The sequence below is a fragment of the Ambystoma mexicanum genome, chromosome 3p (assembly GCF_040938575.1).
Source record: "Ambystoma mexicanum isolate Mex_15411 chromosome 3p, UKY_AmexF1_1, whole genome shotgun sequence".
Taxonomy (NCBI): domain Eukaryota; kingdom Metazoa; phylum Chordata; class Amphibia; order Caudata; family Ambystomatidae; genus Ambystoma; species Ambystoma mexicanum.
This window is the reverse complement of record NC_090925.1, coordinates 830,165,901-830,182,084: the sequence shown is the minus strand read 5'-3', so window position 1 is coordinate 830,182,084 and position 16,184 is coordinate 830,165,901. Positions and strand designations below refer to the sequence as shown.

Here is a 16,184-nt window from a genome sequence, read left to right as displayed (position 1 = left end):
ATGCATGTTTGAAGGGGTAGCCAGGGCAGATCCTTGCGAATGGGGTGATGTGATTGAAATATCTGAGTCCTGTGATGAGGTGTGCTGCCGCGCATTGGAGGGCTTTCAGAGGGGCCACGGTGGCAAGTGGAAGTCCTGTGAGTAGGGCGTCACCGCTGTCCTTATGGAAGAAAACCAGCTCTAGGACAATGTTTAAAATCACGGGGCAGGGTGGAAATGCTTGACTTTCCGGAGCACAAGCTACTTCCATGCTGCTTGGATCTTTTTGGCAATTTCTGTTTTGAATGAGAGGTTGGTATGAAAGATTTTCTTTTTGCAACTTTACCTCCAATATTTCCTATGGAACCCCATTCTTTTTACTTTGTTTTTGATCCTGTCCTGACCTTTTGAAGTGAAGTAAAGCCTTCAACTTCACTTACCATGCCTTTTGCTAATTTGTTATGGGGAAACTGGCTAGTCTTTCAGACAGTCAGTACTAAGCAACTTTGTTTCTCCTTTGAATTCTTGTGTTTTTACCTTGCATACAGCACCTTAAAAGTACAGTGCAATGGGGATAATTTTTTATCTCCCTAACTTTGTATATTTTGGATGTTGGGTACTTTTATTTGTGCCCGAAGACAAGCTGATCGCATCGGTTACATTGTTACTGGTTTTGCTTTATTTTTCTTACGTGCACATTCACGTTTACCACATATGGCTACTAAACGTGGCTAGTGGTCGAAAATGGCAGTACCATGAGATGTTTGCTTGTTCTTTGGCCATATTAGAGTTTGGCCTTCTTCCTGCCTACTTCGGTAGGGAAATCCCATATAAGGTCATGCAGGTGCCTTGGAAAGGTGCTGCTTTAGTGGGCTAGTGAGCCTTTGTGTGTTTGTCCTTATTGGACAACTACTGGCTCTTTGAATGGTGCTGATCCTTTACATTGGTGGGCTTGGACTTGCTTGCTTTTCCGCCAGACCTGTAAATATTTACTGGCGCCTGACTTGCCGGTAACCTCAGGGACAGGGATTACAACCCTGGCAGTCCTTAAAAAGTCATGCGCAGCTAAATTGCAATTCCCCATTCCCATAGGACTCTATGGGAATGGGGAACACTGAAGCATCAGCACCGTTGTTAACAGTGCCATTGCTTCCGTGACGGTCTGCATACAGTGATCGGCAGGGTCCAATCTGTTGGGCACAATGGCTCCGGCATGCAGACCTGTAATATACCGGTCCAGAAAACAACGGTGCCGGTAAGCTTACTGGCACTGTTGTTTCCGGACCGGCAGGGTCAGAATGAGCCCCAGAGTCTCTCTCTTCACCATAACTCCGGTGGCCACCTAAAATCGTCCCACCAGGGTTGATTTTAGAAATCCTTCTTAACAGAAGTGAAAACACAAATTGCTAAAGCCATGAGATGTTGCACCGCTTGAGAGTTGAGGTGTGGACCCATCGAGCTTCATGTCAGCCAGCCAATTCTGGACTTGACAGGGTTTCCTGGGGGAATGACTTCGGTCTTTGAAAGATTAGGCGCTTGACATCTAGGCTTGGATGAGGGACAGACAGTGCTTACGTTGATGGATGTTGAAGAAAATTGATCTTTAGGTAACGTTGCATGTCATCTGACAATTGGGCTATTGTTGACGTAGGCGTGGGTAGGAGCTGCCTTGGTGATTCCATTTAAGGAAAGGAGAGAGCGGAGGATGGGTGGAGTGACTGAACATTGGCATTATAGGTAAATTGAGGGGAAAAAAAGAAATGAGAATAGGTGACAAGAAAGAAGGCCCAGACCACAGACAAAAGAATGAGCAATGGTGAAAAGAAGGGAATGATGAAAGGCAAAAGAAGAAATGAGATGAAGGGGGTGAGAGTAGAAGCAGCGAAGATAAAAACAAGAGAGAAAGGGAAGGAGGGGGAGAGAGGAAGGAAGGAAGGAAGGAAGGAAGGAAGGAAGGAAGGAAGGAAGGAAGGAAGGAAGGAAGGAAGGAAGGAAGGAAGGAAGGAAGGAAGGAATGGAAGTAAATAAAGAAACATCGGATCAACACAGTTGACAGACAGTTTTGGATCTTTATGCCTGCCCCTTTTGCGGTTCGATTTATTCGTGTTAATGATGCACAGCCCCCATTCTTCAAACACGGTGACCTAAGCCCAAAGTCTGTCTAGTGTTGTCACTGACAAGTCCCCATGCTGAGGCCTTTGCTACGCTCCCTCACCTGGTCAGCACAGTGTTGGCAATTAGTGTTGATCAAGCTGGGGTTTTCTCCTCTCACAAGGTCCACACAGTGTTATTAACGACCATTCACCACATGCTGGCCTTGTCCTCCCCTCAAGCCAGCACTGTTTTATTATTGACCATTTACCATGTGATGGCCTTATCATATCCCCAGGCAATCACAAGGGTTATCAATGACCTTTGAACTCGTGGGCACTTTCTCTTCTTCCACTGTCAGCAGTGTTCTCAATTACAATTTCACATGAAGTGGCCTTGTTGTCACCCTAGGCCAACACACTGTTAATCATAACCATTTGGCATATGCTAACTGTATCACTCGTCATCTCCCTACCACCCCCCCCCTTAGCTTAGCCTTATCAATAATCATTTAACATGTCTAGGCATTGTGCTGTCTCCAGAGGTGCACTGTGTTGTTGCTGGTTTTAATCCATTCTTTTCAATTATGCCAATTTCAACCCCTTTGCTCCTAGTCCCACCAACCTTCCCAGATCAGTGGAGAGCTTTCATTGGGCAGCTTCACGTACCGCTCCCTTCTTTCTGTTGATGGCCAGTGGCCCAGCACGTGGTCCCGAAGCGGAAGCGGTGCACGCTGAACGGCAGGCAGGCTGGCTGCAGGTAATCGTTGAAGGTGACAGGCTGCGACAACTGGACCATAGCAATGTCGTCCCCCTCAGGCGGCGTGATGAAAGCGCCATTAATGCTGATCTTTTTCACTTGCACCTCCTGCATGGGCCAGCCCAGAGAAACTGTCCAGTCGTCTGGGCTTTCGGTGACCCCTGACCTGAAGAAAGGGTGGAGGGGAAACAATTAGTCGTGGGTCCATCATCATCATGAGAGGTTCGGATAAACTAGGGTGGTAATAAGAGGGAATGTTGTGGTCTTGTGCAATTTTGGGCATCGAGCGAGTGCTAAAGTATGCTAGCCCAAAAAGGTAAACAAGAGTAACAACAGTAGAACCCACAATTTCAACCATTATAACTGCAAAAGTTTATTATCAACAGCCTTTAGAAATAACCGAACGATGCACAGCATTCCGAAACTTCACATGTTCACCATTCTGTAACCGCATGCAATGCATGCGGGGGCAGGCATGAGCATGCAGCTGAAAGCTGCTACTGCTTGAGGTAACACCAGTGCTGCTGACAGTGTGCTGTTAAGTGAACACACTTAAAAAGGTCAGACAAGTGCCGTCTCCAGGAATCATATGCAGAGACACATTATTAAAAACGATCCGTCTTTATCTGAAAAGAAGATCCTGCACTACAAATTCCAGTATGCCTCAGAGGAGTCGAGCTCTATAGGGAACACACCAATTGTCCCATGATAAACCACCAAGTAAAGCCAAGACACAGGGAGTGGGTGTCACAAAGTGAAATGTGATTGTAGCACTTTAACAAAGTTGGACAAAGAAGAAGGGGGGACTGATGGAGTTTGTGGGATGTGGAACGCAGACAGAATCTATTCCGCAAAGAATCCTAACCATCTCATGGTTAAAGAGGTTACTAGGTGGCAGTGTGGCATTTGTGACTTGGCCCAAATGAATTATTCTACTTTCACATTTCAGATACAAGTTTTTTTTAAAAAACTTTGCTGGTGCGACAGATTCGCCACCTGAGGATGATGACAAGAAGCAAACAGGCCAGGCATATGGCATTGAGGGAAGGGGCCCCCATCCTTCTCCCAGGCCAGAACAGGCACACACCCTCAATGCAATCTGGGAGAGGCTCACCCAGATTCAGCAGCGCCAAAAGGCAATGCAGCGGATAACCCAGGAGCAACTCAGACACTCACAAGCAATGTGTGAAGCAGTGCTGAATGACACTCCTGTGGACAGTTTATGTCGACATGCGCCACATGCGCCACAGCCAGCAACATCCTTATGAGCCAAACGGTACGGGAGTTGACTGAGTGTTTGACTGCCACACGCAAGAACATGTCCAGGGCCATCACCCTCACGATGCAGCACCTATCAATTCTGTATCGGCCTCCCCAACTGAGGGATCTGTGAGAAGCACGGCACCAAAGCACTCGCAGCTGCACATCATGCCAGTAAGGAAAGGGGACAAGAGGAGGTGATAGTGGGCACATTAATGGGACAGACTGGAGCCCACAAGGGTGTGGGGATCGTCATGGTGTTGGGGATGAAGGCATCGGGAGGGTCATGGTATTGGGGATGAGGGTGTGGGGAGGGTCATGGTGTTGGGGATGAGGGTGTGGGGAGAGTCATGGTGTTGGGGATAAGGGTGTGGGGAGAGTCATGGTGTTGGAGATGAGGATGTGGGGACGGTCATAGTGTTGGGGATGCAGTTGCACAATAAATGACTTTGTTCTATAGCCAGTGGATGAGGTGCTCATTTCATTATAGTGATACATGTGAGTGTGAGTACCGTGCCAGCTAAATATACAGTGGCAGGTGTCAATATGCACTTTCCGAAATAGCTGTCCATGATGTCCTGCCGGACAATATGTCCTTCCCTCGCGTCTTTTGTGAGGTGCCTTGTCACCTGCATCTTCTTCATCATCTGAGTCAGGGTGAGCAATGTCCTCATCTGAAGGCATGGGTATATTCCGGCGTATGCGCATGTTGTACAGCATATCGCAACTTACAACAATCTTACTCACATTTTTTGGAGTATCCATTAGTGCCCCACTTGTCTGGTGGAGGCACCTGAACTTTCTCTTAAGTAGTCCAAGCATGTGTTCTATGCAAGTCCTTATATGGGCCTCATTGTAGGCTGTCTTTTGCAGCGTACCAGGGTTCCTCGCTGGTGTCAACAACCACTGTAGCAGAGGATGGCCTGAGTCACATACAGCAGATAGGAAGGACAGTATTCATTATGACTGTTTTGCTAATTTCATTCACTATTGTGCTGGTAGCCTAAGTGTGCTCGTATGTGTGTATAGGGCTGATTCCCTGTACTGCACAGGGGTGGACGTGTTGTAGTGTCTGTGAGTGGGCACAGGCAGGAGTATGCAGCATTTTCTCAGGTGTCTATGTGGCCAGCGTTAATTGGATTATGGACCATGGGCTATTGGGTGCCACATTGTATATGGTTCATGGGCCTTTTTTCCTCACATATGATCTCATGCCTGTCTCTGTATGTGCCTCTGTTAGGCATGATCAACAGATGTGATACTTACCCAAGAGCCAGGTACGCTGTTCTTGGTATGTGTCCATATATGCAGGGACGGTGCTGCTCCTCAGGACCATGGAATCATGTGTGTAACCTGGGAATTGAGCGCAGCAGTGGCTGATGGTCAAAATCTGCATCACAGGTCATCTGGGTGTTCATGTAATGGTACTGTTTACGATTCCTGTATGCAGGCTCCACTGCCTCGGGGAGCATTAATGCCACATGTATGCAGTCGAATGCTGCAATGACATTAGGGAAATGGGCAATGCCATAGAATTGTGCCTTTGCTGCATGCGCCTGGGTGGCAGGCAGCGAGATGTGTCGATGGGCATTCCTCATGAGGGATTCCAACACTTGAGCCAGCATTATTGAGAATGTTGGCTCTGGCATGCCATGCAGCATCCCCACAGTCTTTTGGAACGTGCATGTGGCGCAGAAGTGGTGGATGGACACCAACTTTAGCAGTGGTGGGATTGCAGTTCTGATGTGTATGGCAGTCTGGAGATCTATCGGGGTTAACATGTCTGCTATGGTGTTCCTGTTCAAGCGATACATTGAGACAAATTGTGCATCAGTGAGAGCCCAAGGGGACAGACGGACAGACGCTTGGTATAACCGTCCTCTGCAACACATGGCTCCTCCGTCTTTGTGCTGCCTTATCCTTCCATGTAGTGGGCTAGTGTGCTGATGGAGCTCAATGAACAGCAGCAGATTTCGGATGCTGTAATTCACGACTCGTTCTGTCTGCATGTTGCTTGGAAGTGTGTTTGGTGAGGTTGTGGGCCTTGAATACACTTTGGAGGCTATTATTGGCATCATCTGGATGCTTTTACCTCCAACTTTCCGCTGCATGTAACTACACTGCATTTTTGATGGAATTACCGCCACTGGTATTTTCACTTGTAGTATGGCAAAATTAGCATTTGTGTTTCCAGCTGTAATTCCGCCGGCGATATTGCAGCCGAGGGTAATTCACCACGTGTTGGCAGAATTTCCACTGGTGGTAATGCCGTTGGGGCTAATTTGCAGGGACCTGTAATTCAGCGCAGTGGTAAAAGTGGCAGTAATGGATTTACTGCCACTTTTACCACTTACCGGCGAACTCATAATGAGGGCCTAAGACTCAAACCTTTGGGAGTCAAGCACATTTTGGGGGCTTCATTGAATAGACCCAGTGAGGATAGGAACCTTCGCATTTCTAAATACAATACTATTGTAGGGATGCCAAGACATAATTGAATTCATTCTTTCTGCTACTTGCAGCCCTTGTTTGAGTAATTATGTAATGGGAGCTTGTGACTTGGATTTAGGATGCAAAACACATGGGAGTGACAACACTCATAATGGCAAGGTAGACCTTTTGGCAACATATCAGTCACATGGTTAACATCAGATGTTAATATTGTGTTTGGGCGGGAGCTGTTGCGCATTAAGCGGATGAGGACATAAGCCTCCTCCACTCTGACCTGGCTGCCAACATCCATGTAACGTATTGACTACTTCTTTATTCCCCAGAATATCACACATAGGCTCCTATCAGCATAATTCCTTGCTGGGGGGGTCTCAGATCATTCCCCACTCCTTATGAGGCTCAGAAATGAGCGCACACGGCCCAAGGCAATAGGGTGCCCTAACACGTATTATCTAGGGGTCCCTGGTATTATAGAAGGGTTGTCCAACAAAACGAAGGAATATTTCACTATGAATGAAGGGTCAGCAGACAGCCCAGCCACCATCTGGGAGGGCTACAAAGCTGTACTCTGGGGGGGAAACAATATCTCCGGTTATGGCTACACGAGGACGACACACAAAAGCGGTGGAGGATGTAGAGGCACAGACCATTAGCGCAGAAGAAGAATTTCTCGCTTCGGTTTCACAGGAAGCCCTGGTCACGGCTGAGGAGGCCCTACGAAATGTGGCCCTAGACAACGCTAGGTAGGCCCACTGGGCTTTAAGGAGCCAAATCCACAAAACTGGTGATAAAGCTGGGAAAACACTTGCATGGCTGGAATGACAGGACAAAGAGAAATGATATGTACGGGCTATACGAGACACCCAGGGTGGGACGACTATGGTCGATACAGACATTGCAGGCACATTCAACGCCTTCTATGAAACACTCTATTCCCCCCTGCTGGAGCCAGCCTTATTGGACGGATCAAACTTCCTTGAATCTGTGACGCTCCCCCGCCTTACAGCGCAACAGACATTGGGTTTGGAGGCTGACATCACAGAAGAAGAGGTGGCCGTAGCCCTAAGGCAATTACTATCTGGCAAGACCCTGGGCCCAATGGTTTCCCGATGGAGATTTGGAAAAGGATTGAGGATCTGGTTACTGGTTACTGGACCCATACACCGCCTCTACATGCAATGCATATTGGATGGGTACCTCGCCCCAGACATTTCGGAAAGCATTTATAGTGGTCCTGCTGAAGCCCGGGAAATCACCGGAACACTGAGCCTTCTATAGGCCCATATCATTGATCAATGGGGAGGCAAAAGTCCTAGCACAGGTTTTAGCCAACCGTCTACTCATGGTAATAGATGTGCTATTTCATCCTGACTAATGTTGATTCATGACCTCATAGTCCACACTCGTGAACCTCAGCAGGGTCCAGCTTGCCATCTGTCAAGCCTCTGCAATGACTGGCCCAGCGGCACTCCTTGCAATAGATTTCGAGAAGGCATTTGACTCAGTCAGCTGGGCGTCCCTATGGGAAATCATGGGCCGCATGCGGTTTGGGGCGAATTTTCTCAAATGGGTTTACCTATTCTACACTTACCCTGAGGCAGTGGTCTGGGTCAATGGGGTATCCTCTAGGAGTTTTACCTTGGTGCGAGGGACGAGGCAGGGTTGCCCCCTCTCCCTGTTGCTGTTCACTCTGGCCATAGAACGCTTGCGATTAAACTACGGACAGCTCCGGACTGGGTTGGATTCGAATGGCCCTGGAGGGGTGCAGGGGGAGAATCCTGAAATCTCCTGTCAAATTGTGACCAAGACTCTACTGGAGTACCAAAGGTTCAGTGGGCTTAAGGTTAATCGGCTAAAATAGGTGCTCTTTACACTACGGGGGGAGATGGGGCCATCCCCCGCGACTGCTGTTACCCAGTCTCAGTCTCAGGATTTAAATACCTTGGCATTCACGTGATCCCAAGCTCATCGGACTTCCTCTGACTTAACCTGAACCTGGTAATTGACAAATTTGCTTCAGACACCATTCACTGGCAAGCCCTCCACTCACTCTGAAGGGCAGGGCAGCACTTTTTAAAATGCTCACGCTCTCTCAGTTTCTGTACGTGTTACAGAGCGCCCCTGATTCCGGTCCCCGAATCAACTTTTTTTTTTTAATTTATTTTTTATTGACAATATACATATAAGGTAGGGCGTAAAAGCCAACCCAACCAGCAAAACCATTCGAATAAACCAAATTGTCAATGACATTTTCTCTTTTATACATTAACTCCCTTCCCCATTTCCCCGATCCGACCCCACCCCCCTCAATAAATCAACATGCCAAATTTTGAGGTGTTGCAAACTATTGAAACTTAGGGGAGAACACTTGCATACTACATGATTGTTAAGAGTACCACTTGAGACAGTGGGGTCCAATAGAAAGTCAATTGAACAGGAAACATCACGGGTCCTTGGGGGTTGTGAAATCGCGTACCATATCGGAGCAGCTCAGTATTCATTCTACAAACGCATGGTAATACAATCATCATGGAGAAGAACTGCTGTCCATTCCTGTACAAAATCAGTCATAGTATCGTTTGTTATTGCAGTAAGTCTTTCATACACAAAAATCGACCTCAGTTTACAGAGCCATTCCTCCTTGGAAGGGGCCAAGGCGCTCTTCCATTTTTGGGCGAGTGCCAGCCTCCCCGCTCGCAGGATGGCACCAATGACCTTGGGGAAAACATTCGATTCTGTCTCCGGCATGGGAGTGCCCAGTAGAATTTCCAGCAGTTGCAGGGACGGGCTAAACCCCTCGATATCCTTAATCCAGCTGAGTAGTTCCGACCAGTAAACCTGTATGACCGGGCAACCCCACCACATGTAAAACCAGGTTCCCCGTTGGTGACAACCCCTAGGGCAAAAGGGGGACACATCTCTAAACATCTTAGACAACAGGGCCGGGGGGCGATGCCACGAGTGGAGGATTTTAAAGCTATGTTCCATGGCAGCGGTATACAGAGAACCCGTAAAGATGCATTTAAAGACAGCCCTCCAAGTGTGGTCATCCAATGTCATGCCCAGCCTTTCTTCCCATATGTTTTCGAAGGGTTGTCTACCCTCTAGGTCTGCTGTTATCAAAACACTATAAAACTTAGACAAGGAACCCTTTCGAGTTATACTTTTGGCCAGGATATTTTCGAAAGGAGTGAGGGGGCGTCTAAGCTGGTCGGCCCATCAAGGGTGGGTCAAAATCCCCTTCAAGCGTAGGTATTCGAAGAACGTGGGGGGTCTATCAACCAATGCCTCGATCAAGTTGTCATACTCTATGAAGCCCTCTTCACGTGAGAGCTGAGAGACCCTCTCCAAGCCCATGTCTGACCAGGCCTGGGTGTCTCGGAAGCCCCTAGAGCCCAGGTCCATGGGGAGCCCCCAGAGCGAGGACAAGGGGGAGGGCCAAGAAGACAGTTGTTTATTAGCTTTATTGGGCTTCCATACTGCCCACAGGGCTGCCAGGGTAGGATGTGTTCTGAGCTGAGAGGGGAGAGCTTTAGAAGGGGCCCACAAAAGGTCTCTAACTTTTTTCGGGTGGGTGTGAATGTCCTCAATATACGTCGAATATGTTCCCATGTCATCCCTCATATGCTCCAACATCACCCGGAGCTGGGCTGCTTTATAATAGAGCCGGAAGTCGGGGAGACCAAAACCACCATAAAGCTTTGGGAGGGTCAGGGTGGAGGTTTTAACTCTCGGCCTCTTGCCATTCCAAATGAATTGGAGGACACGGGACTGAAGCACCTCAAAAAAGGTCTCAGGTATCACAACGGGAAGCGCTGCGTAGAGGTAGAGGAGGCGGGGCAAGATATTCATCTTCACCGTGACCATGCGCCCAAGCCAGGAAAGCGTGAGGGGTGCCCACTGTCTGAGGTCGCTGCTAACCTGAGCTAGGATCCCCGGGAAATTACACTGGTATAGTTGGGATAGATCTCTGGGGATGGTGGTGCCCAGGTACCTAGTGAACTCCCTTTCTATTCTAACCCCCAGAATGTCGGCGTCACCTCCGATGTCTCGATCCCCCAGACCCATGGGCATGATGCTTGATTTGGACGCGTTTATCTTCAGCCCGGAAAAGGACCCGAAGTTGTGCACAAGATCAAATAACCGGGGTAGGGAGTCTTGAATGTTTGTAAGGTAGCCCAGAATATCGTCTGCAAATAAGGAGAGTTTAAAGTCACAATCACCACACCGTATTCCCGTGATTTCCGGGTCGTTCCTAACCGCTATGGCCAGGGGCTCCATTGCCAACGCATACAATAGGGGCGACAGGGGACATCCCTGCCGGGTGCCTCTAGAAAGGGAAAAGGGCTCTGAAGTGCCTCCATTGACCAGTACTCTCGCCAAGGGGCCATTATATAGTGCTGCGACCCACCTACAAAAGTTGTCTCCCAGACCCATTTTTCGGAGAACCCTGCCCATGTAAGGCCACTCGACACGGTCGAAGGCCTTTTCTGAGTCTAGCGAGAGAAGGTACCCCTCCACCCCTTGTCTAGATGCCTCGTGCATAAGGTCGAGAGTTTTTCTTATATTATCTGATCCCTGGCGGCCCGGGATGAAGCCCACTTGATCACCATGTACTAGGGTAGGGAGGAGTTTCGCTAGCCTATTCGCTAGGAGCTTGGCCAATATTTTAACATCGGTGTTAAGGAGGGATATGGGGTGATATGATTGGCAATAGGAGGGATCCTTGCCTTCTTTAGGCAGGACTGCGATTAAGGCAGACATCATCGTGGGTGGGAGGGTGCCTTGATCCAGTGCAGCATTGAACATCTTAGCCATGAATGGGGCAAGCGTGGACCTATAGGTCTTATAGAACTTAACTGTAAAACCATCATCCCCCGGGGCAGTGCCGCTCTTTAAAGAGGATATGGTATCTATTACTTCTTCTGGGGAAATGGGATGCTCGAGAGAATCAGCTTTGTCAGGGAGAAGGCCCGGGATTGGAAGGGAGTCCAGGAAGCTATCAACGTCATTCCCATCCCCCGTATATTCCGAACAATACAATTTTTCGTAGTATAGCCTGAATTGTTCCGCTATCTTACTATCCCTTACGGTTGAGTCTCCCTCTGGGGTATGAATCGAATTCACCCTCCTACTGTTCCTAAGTTCACGAAGTCTCCAGGCCAATATCTTATCCGCCTTTTCCCCCTTGTCCATGTATTTCTGTTTCAGAAACGAGAGCTTCCTTTCCGTTTGTCCCACCATGAGGGCCGCCAACTTAGAACGCAACCTCTGCAGCTCCTCCCACTTCCCGGGAAACATCTGTGTTTTCAACTTCCCCCCCGGTTGGATAGCCTCTATCTTTTCCTTTAACAACTTCTCCTCCCGGCCCCTCTCCCTTTTTCTCCCAGACCCTATACCAATGAGGGTGCCTCAATAGTTGCCTTAAACGCCTCCCACACTCCCATAGTACCAACCTCCCCGTTGTCATTGAGGGTAAAATAATCTTCTATGGCTGCTAGGAGGGATTGGCGTATCTCCTTGTCTTGCAGGAGGAGGTCATTACACCTCCACAGGATCCGGTTGCCGGGGCAGGGGGAAGGCCAATCCTAATCTTTACCATGTCGTGATCCGTCCAAGGGACGATCTCCACTCCCGAATTTGAGACCTCTCCCTGCAGCGTGGAGTCAACCAGGATGTAGTCTATACGAGAGAAAACAGCATGTGGCTTTGAATAGAATGTGTAATCGGGGTTCCAGCCCCGCTCGGGTATAGACGTGTCACACAAGCCCAGTTCCCCATTCACTTCCTGGAAGGCCAATGCCAATTTCTTGTGGAGACGGATGTTGGGGCAGGGATTATCAGACTTCCTATCCCTCTCGGGGAAGAGCACCATGTTAAAATCACCACCCACCAGTAGGGTGCCCTCAGAAAATGACATTATTATCCCTTTCATTCCCTCCAAGAAGGTATCCTGCCCTTCATTCGGAGCATATATGCAAGCAATGTGAACAAGCGGCCCCGCACCTCCCCCTTTACCATGAGATACCGTCCATCCGGATCTGCTTTTGAGGCTTTAAACACAAAGTGGGCCCCGGGGGAAACCAACAAAGCTACTCCCCGCTTCTTTGCCTGGGAAGAAGCCGTAAACATCTGATCAATGGTTTTGGCCTTGAGCTTAGGCTCCTTTCCCCGAATCCAATGAGTCTCCTGCACAAAGAGAAAGTGAAGCCGAAGCCTCGCAAATTCCCTCACAATTAGCGACCTCTTTGTAAGCGAGTTAAGCCCGCGTACATTCAGTGACCCCACTGTCAAGAATTGGAGTGAATCATCCATTAAGGCACAGGTTAAGGCTCATAGCTCCCTTCTTAGAATAGCAAGCGTTGTTACTCCCCCAATGCTTTCGCAACCCCCTTACGGCTCGAGACAGCCCCGGGGGTGCGAGGAAAACCAAAAAACTTGGCGCGCCATAACTGTAACCCCAGCAACCCAACTCCCATGCATCAACCCCCCTCCCCCCTGATCGCCTGGTTGTTCCATGGCTTCATCCTATTGCCAGGCCACCATTATCTCCCCCCTCCGGGCTCATTAACTCTTTATAAACAACAACTCGAGCCCCCCCAGACCCCCAGGAACAATGCAAATCACAAACAGTTACATCACCCTCCATTCACAAAGTCAAATGCAGGTTTATTCGTCGGGTACCAGGAGCCCGCTTCAGTTTCTCGGAAGTTACGGGGAAGCTGGGGCCACTCTCCTAAATTTCCTTTGGCCTCGAACTGTGCGCCTTTGCGTCGGAGCTTTGTTCCCTTTTGGGCCTGTCGGGGATCTCTCACGGTCCTGCTCCCCCATCTCCATATTTGAATTGTCCAAAAGTTCGCCCGACACTCTCTGGATATCGTCCTCAGTGATCAGGACATATTTGTAGCCCTTGAACTCAAAAGTGAGCGAAAATGGGTATCCCCACCTGTAGCGGACCCCCTTGGACTGGAGCATCTTCGTCAATGGGGAACAGAGGCGACGTCTTGCCAGGGTGAAGGCCGACAGGTCCTGATACACCGAGATCTGGGCCCCCTCCCACTCCACCGGGCCCTTCTTGAGAGCCAGTTCGAGGATCCTGCTTTTCTCAGAGAAGTAATGAAAGCGAACTAGAACGGATCTGGGGCCTCTGGATGATGCGCCTGCTCTATGGGCCCTGTCAATGGTGGGTTCGTTGGTGTTGGCCCCCTCAAATAGCACTCCTATTACTGCATTGACAGCCTTAATGATGTCTGCTTGGGTTTCGCCTTTGTTTTCCGGAAAACCTAGGAAACGCAAGTTACAGCGGCGTTCCCTATTCTCCAAGTCGTCCATTTTTAAGGAGCATTTCTCTTCTCTCCTCCCGAGCTCTGACAGGCGCATGTCGAATTGTGTCTCAAAGATGTCGCTCGAAGCTGTATTATTCTCCAGTGCCTGAACCCTGTCATCAATATTGTCCACCTTTTTGTCTAAGGTGTCCAGACGTAAAGCAATGTCCGCCCTAAAGCCTCTAATTTCCTCCAGTAGGGCCGCCATGACCCTGGTGACTGTGCTTGTATCAGTAGATTCCTGCTGCGCCCGGGCCGCCATTTCAGGGGGTATCAGGGGATCGGGGGGCGTGCGGCGATACTTCTGCAGGGATTCCTTCCAGTTCATAGAATCTCCCCAAGCATCCCTGCTCCGTGGGGGTCTCCCCCAAAAGCTTGTGCCCAAGGTGACCCGCTATCACATACGCAGTCAACGCCACAGGGGGCGGGGACCAATGGCAGCCGAGGGACGAGAAGTGGAGCCCCAGCAACGGGGGTCCAAGTCCCCGACTAATGCACTCCTGTAGGTGTGGGTTTCTCCCCCACAGGGTTCCCACCTCACCACTCCCCCTCAAACCGCTTAACTTCACTCCCGCCGTAGCTGTGGCAGTGTTTATTGTTCCATAGGCTGAGCGCGGGAAGGACCAATCCCAAGGCCTCTGTGTCTGCACCTCAATGTGGTCCGCTGGGGCCATCCTCTCCCAACAGGGCCCCGTGTGTTTGTTCTGTCTGGGTGGGACCTGCGGTACACGGGGGACACCCCTCTGCCAAAGGCCACTCCGGGGCTCCGATGTATGCCAGGGGCTCTCCCCAGCCGCACTCCCGCCTCCTCCCGTGACACCTTCAATTCCCAGGAGGTCGTCCAGCCCTGGCCTGCACCTCCTTACCTCCTGGGCGCCAAGTTGCCCCTCAGCCTGTGGGAGTCCATGCGCCAGTGAGAGGCCTCGCCTGCCTCCCGCACACTACTGTCGCCAATTCCTGGCCCTCCAGATCACCCTTCACAACACACCAAGCAGCTCCCACTCCAGTGGGGGCCCTCCCGCTACGTCCTTCCCCTTGTTCTGCGGGCCTCGCACAGGCCTCCAACTCCGCGGTGCGTTCGTGGCGCCTCCTCCAGATCCCGGATCAGCTGCGGGTGCCTCCGGGTGTGTCCCGCCTCCACCGTCGTGCACAAGGCCAGGGGGGGGGAGCCGCCAAACGGGGCAGCCCAGCCCTTCCACAGGCCACGTTTAGGCCCGGGCTCGCCGTGGATTCTCGCGGAGCCGCGGCGCCGCAGGGGGGAGGGGCTTCTGTCCCTCTGAAACACGGAGGCTACGATCTCCCAAACGGCTCCACCACGGGGGCTCAAATTTGGACCAGGGGTGCCCGGCACACTTAGAGGGGTGGGGGTGATGCCAGCTCCTCACTCCGGGGGTATCAGGGGGGGCTCAGTTCCGCAAACAGTGCCCAGCAGAGGAGACGAACCGAGATGCGTTAGAACATCTCTGCGCCCCCTGGTGGATCCCCAAATCAACTTTTGCCTGGATTGAGAGCACTCTACACGTTCTGCTCTGGGGGCAGGGGAACACAGAAAGCCATGCATTGCCCTTAAAATGCTGCAATGTTCTGTGTGGGAGGGAGGGCTGGGGCTGCCATGTCTACTGAGATATCACTGTGCTGCACAGCTTGGGGCAGTTAATGAATGGCTACATGGGGACCCACTGCTCCCACACATTGCGGTTGAAAGGGGATGGATGGGAGAGGTCACCCAAACAAGTGCTCTATGAGGGCCGTTCCCACTCGACAGGTTTGGATCGACGCACACCTGCATATAGGATGGAGGAGGAAACCAACACTCGACCAACCACTCTGGAACAGTAGGCACGTCGCTGAGGTATGTAAAATGGTCCCCTTCAGAAGCTTGGAGGAACGTGGGGTTAAAATTCTGGTGGATGTGGTGCAAGATGGGCAGCTCATCCCGTTGACGCCTTTTGGCTGCCAGGCAGTGAACGCTACAGGCATTTGCAGCTGGCACATGCCATTAGATCCCAATTCCTTGCCCTGGGAGAAGTTTGCAAGTGTTCACTCATAGAAGCCAACATTTTCCCCGACCGCATTGTGGCAAGGGTCATTTCCACATTGTATCAGATGTTAACAGCGCTTGAGGCTCAGGAGCTGTCCCGACTCAAGGACAGATGGGAGAATGGGTTGAGGCACTCATGTTCCTGTGGGAGATTGGTATAGCCTCCTGGCTCTGCCTTATCATTATAAAATACTGCACCATGTATATTGTTCACAAGCAGCCGTGGCCCGCTGGGGTGCAACGGAGAATGACAACTGACTGCGATGTGGGATGGCGGG

The 16,184-nt window shown here is 50.4% G+C and overlaps 1 protein-coding gene across 2 annotated transcripts in view; it reads right to left on the bottom strand.

Moving 5' to 3' along the window:
• The window catches only part of PRSS53 (serine protease 53), a 552,473-nt gene that overhangs the window by 162,893 nt on the left and 373,396 nt on the right, over nt 1–16,184 (bottom strand). For both annotated transcript variants that reach the window (XM_069651910.1, XM_069651909.1), the window contains exon 8: nt 2,739–2,995. In XM_069651910.1, coding sequence (XP_069508011.1) covers nt 2,739–2,995 — 257 coding nt within the window. The remainder of the gene's footprint in view (nt 1–2,738; nt 2,996–16,184) is intronic.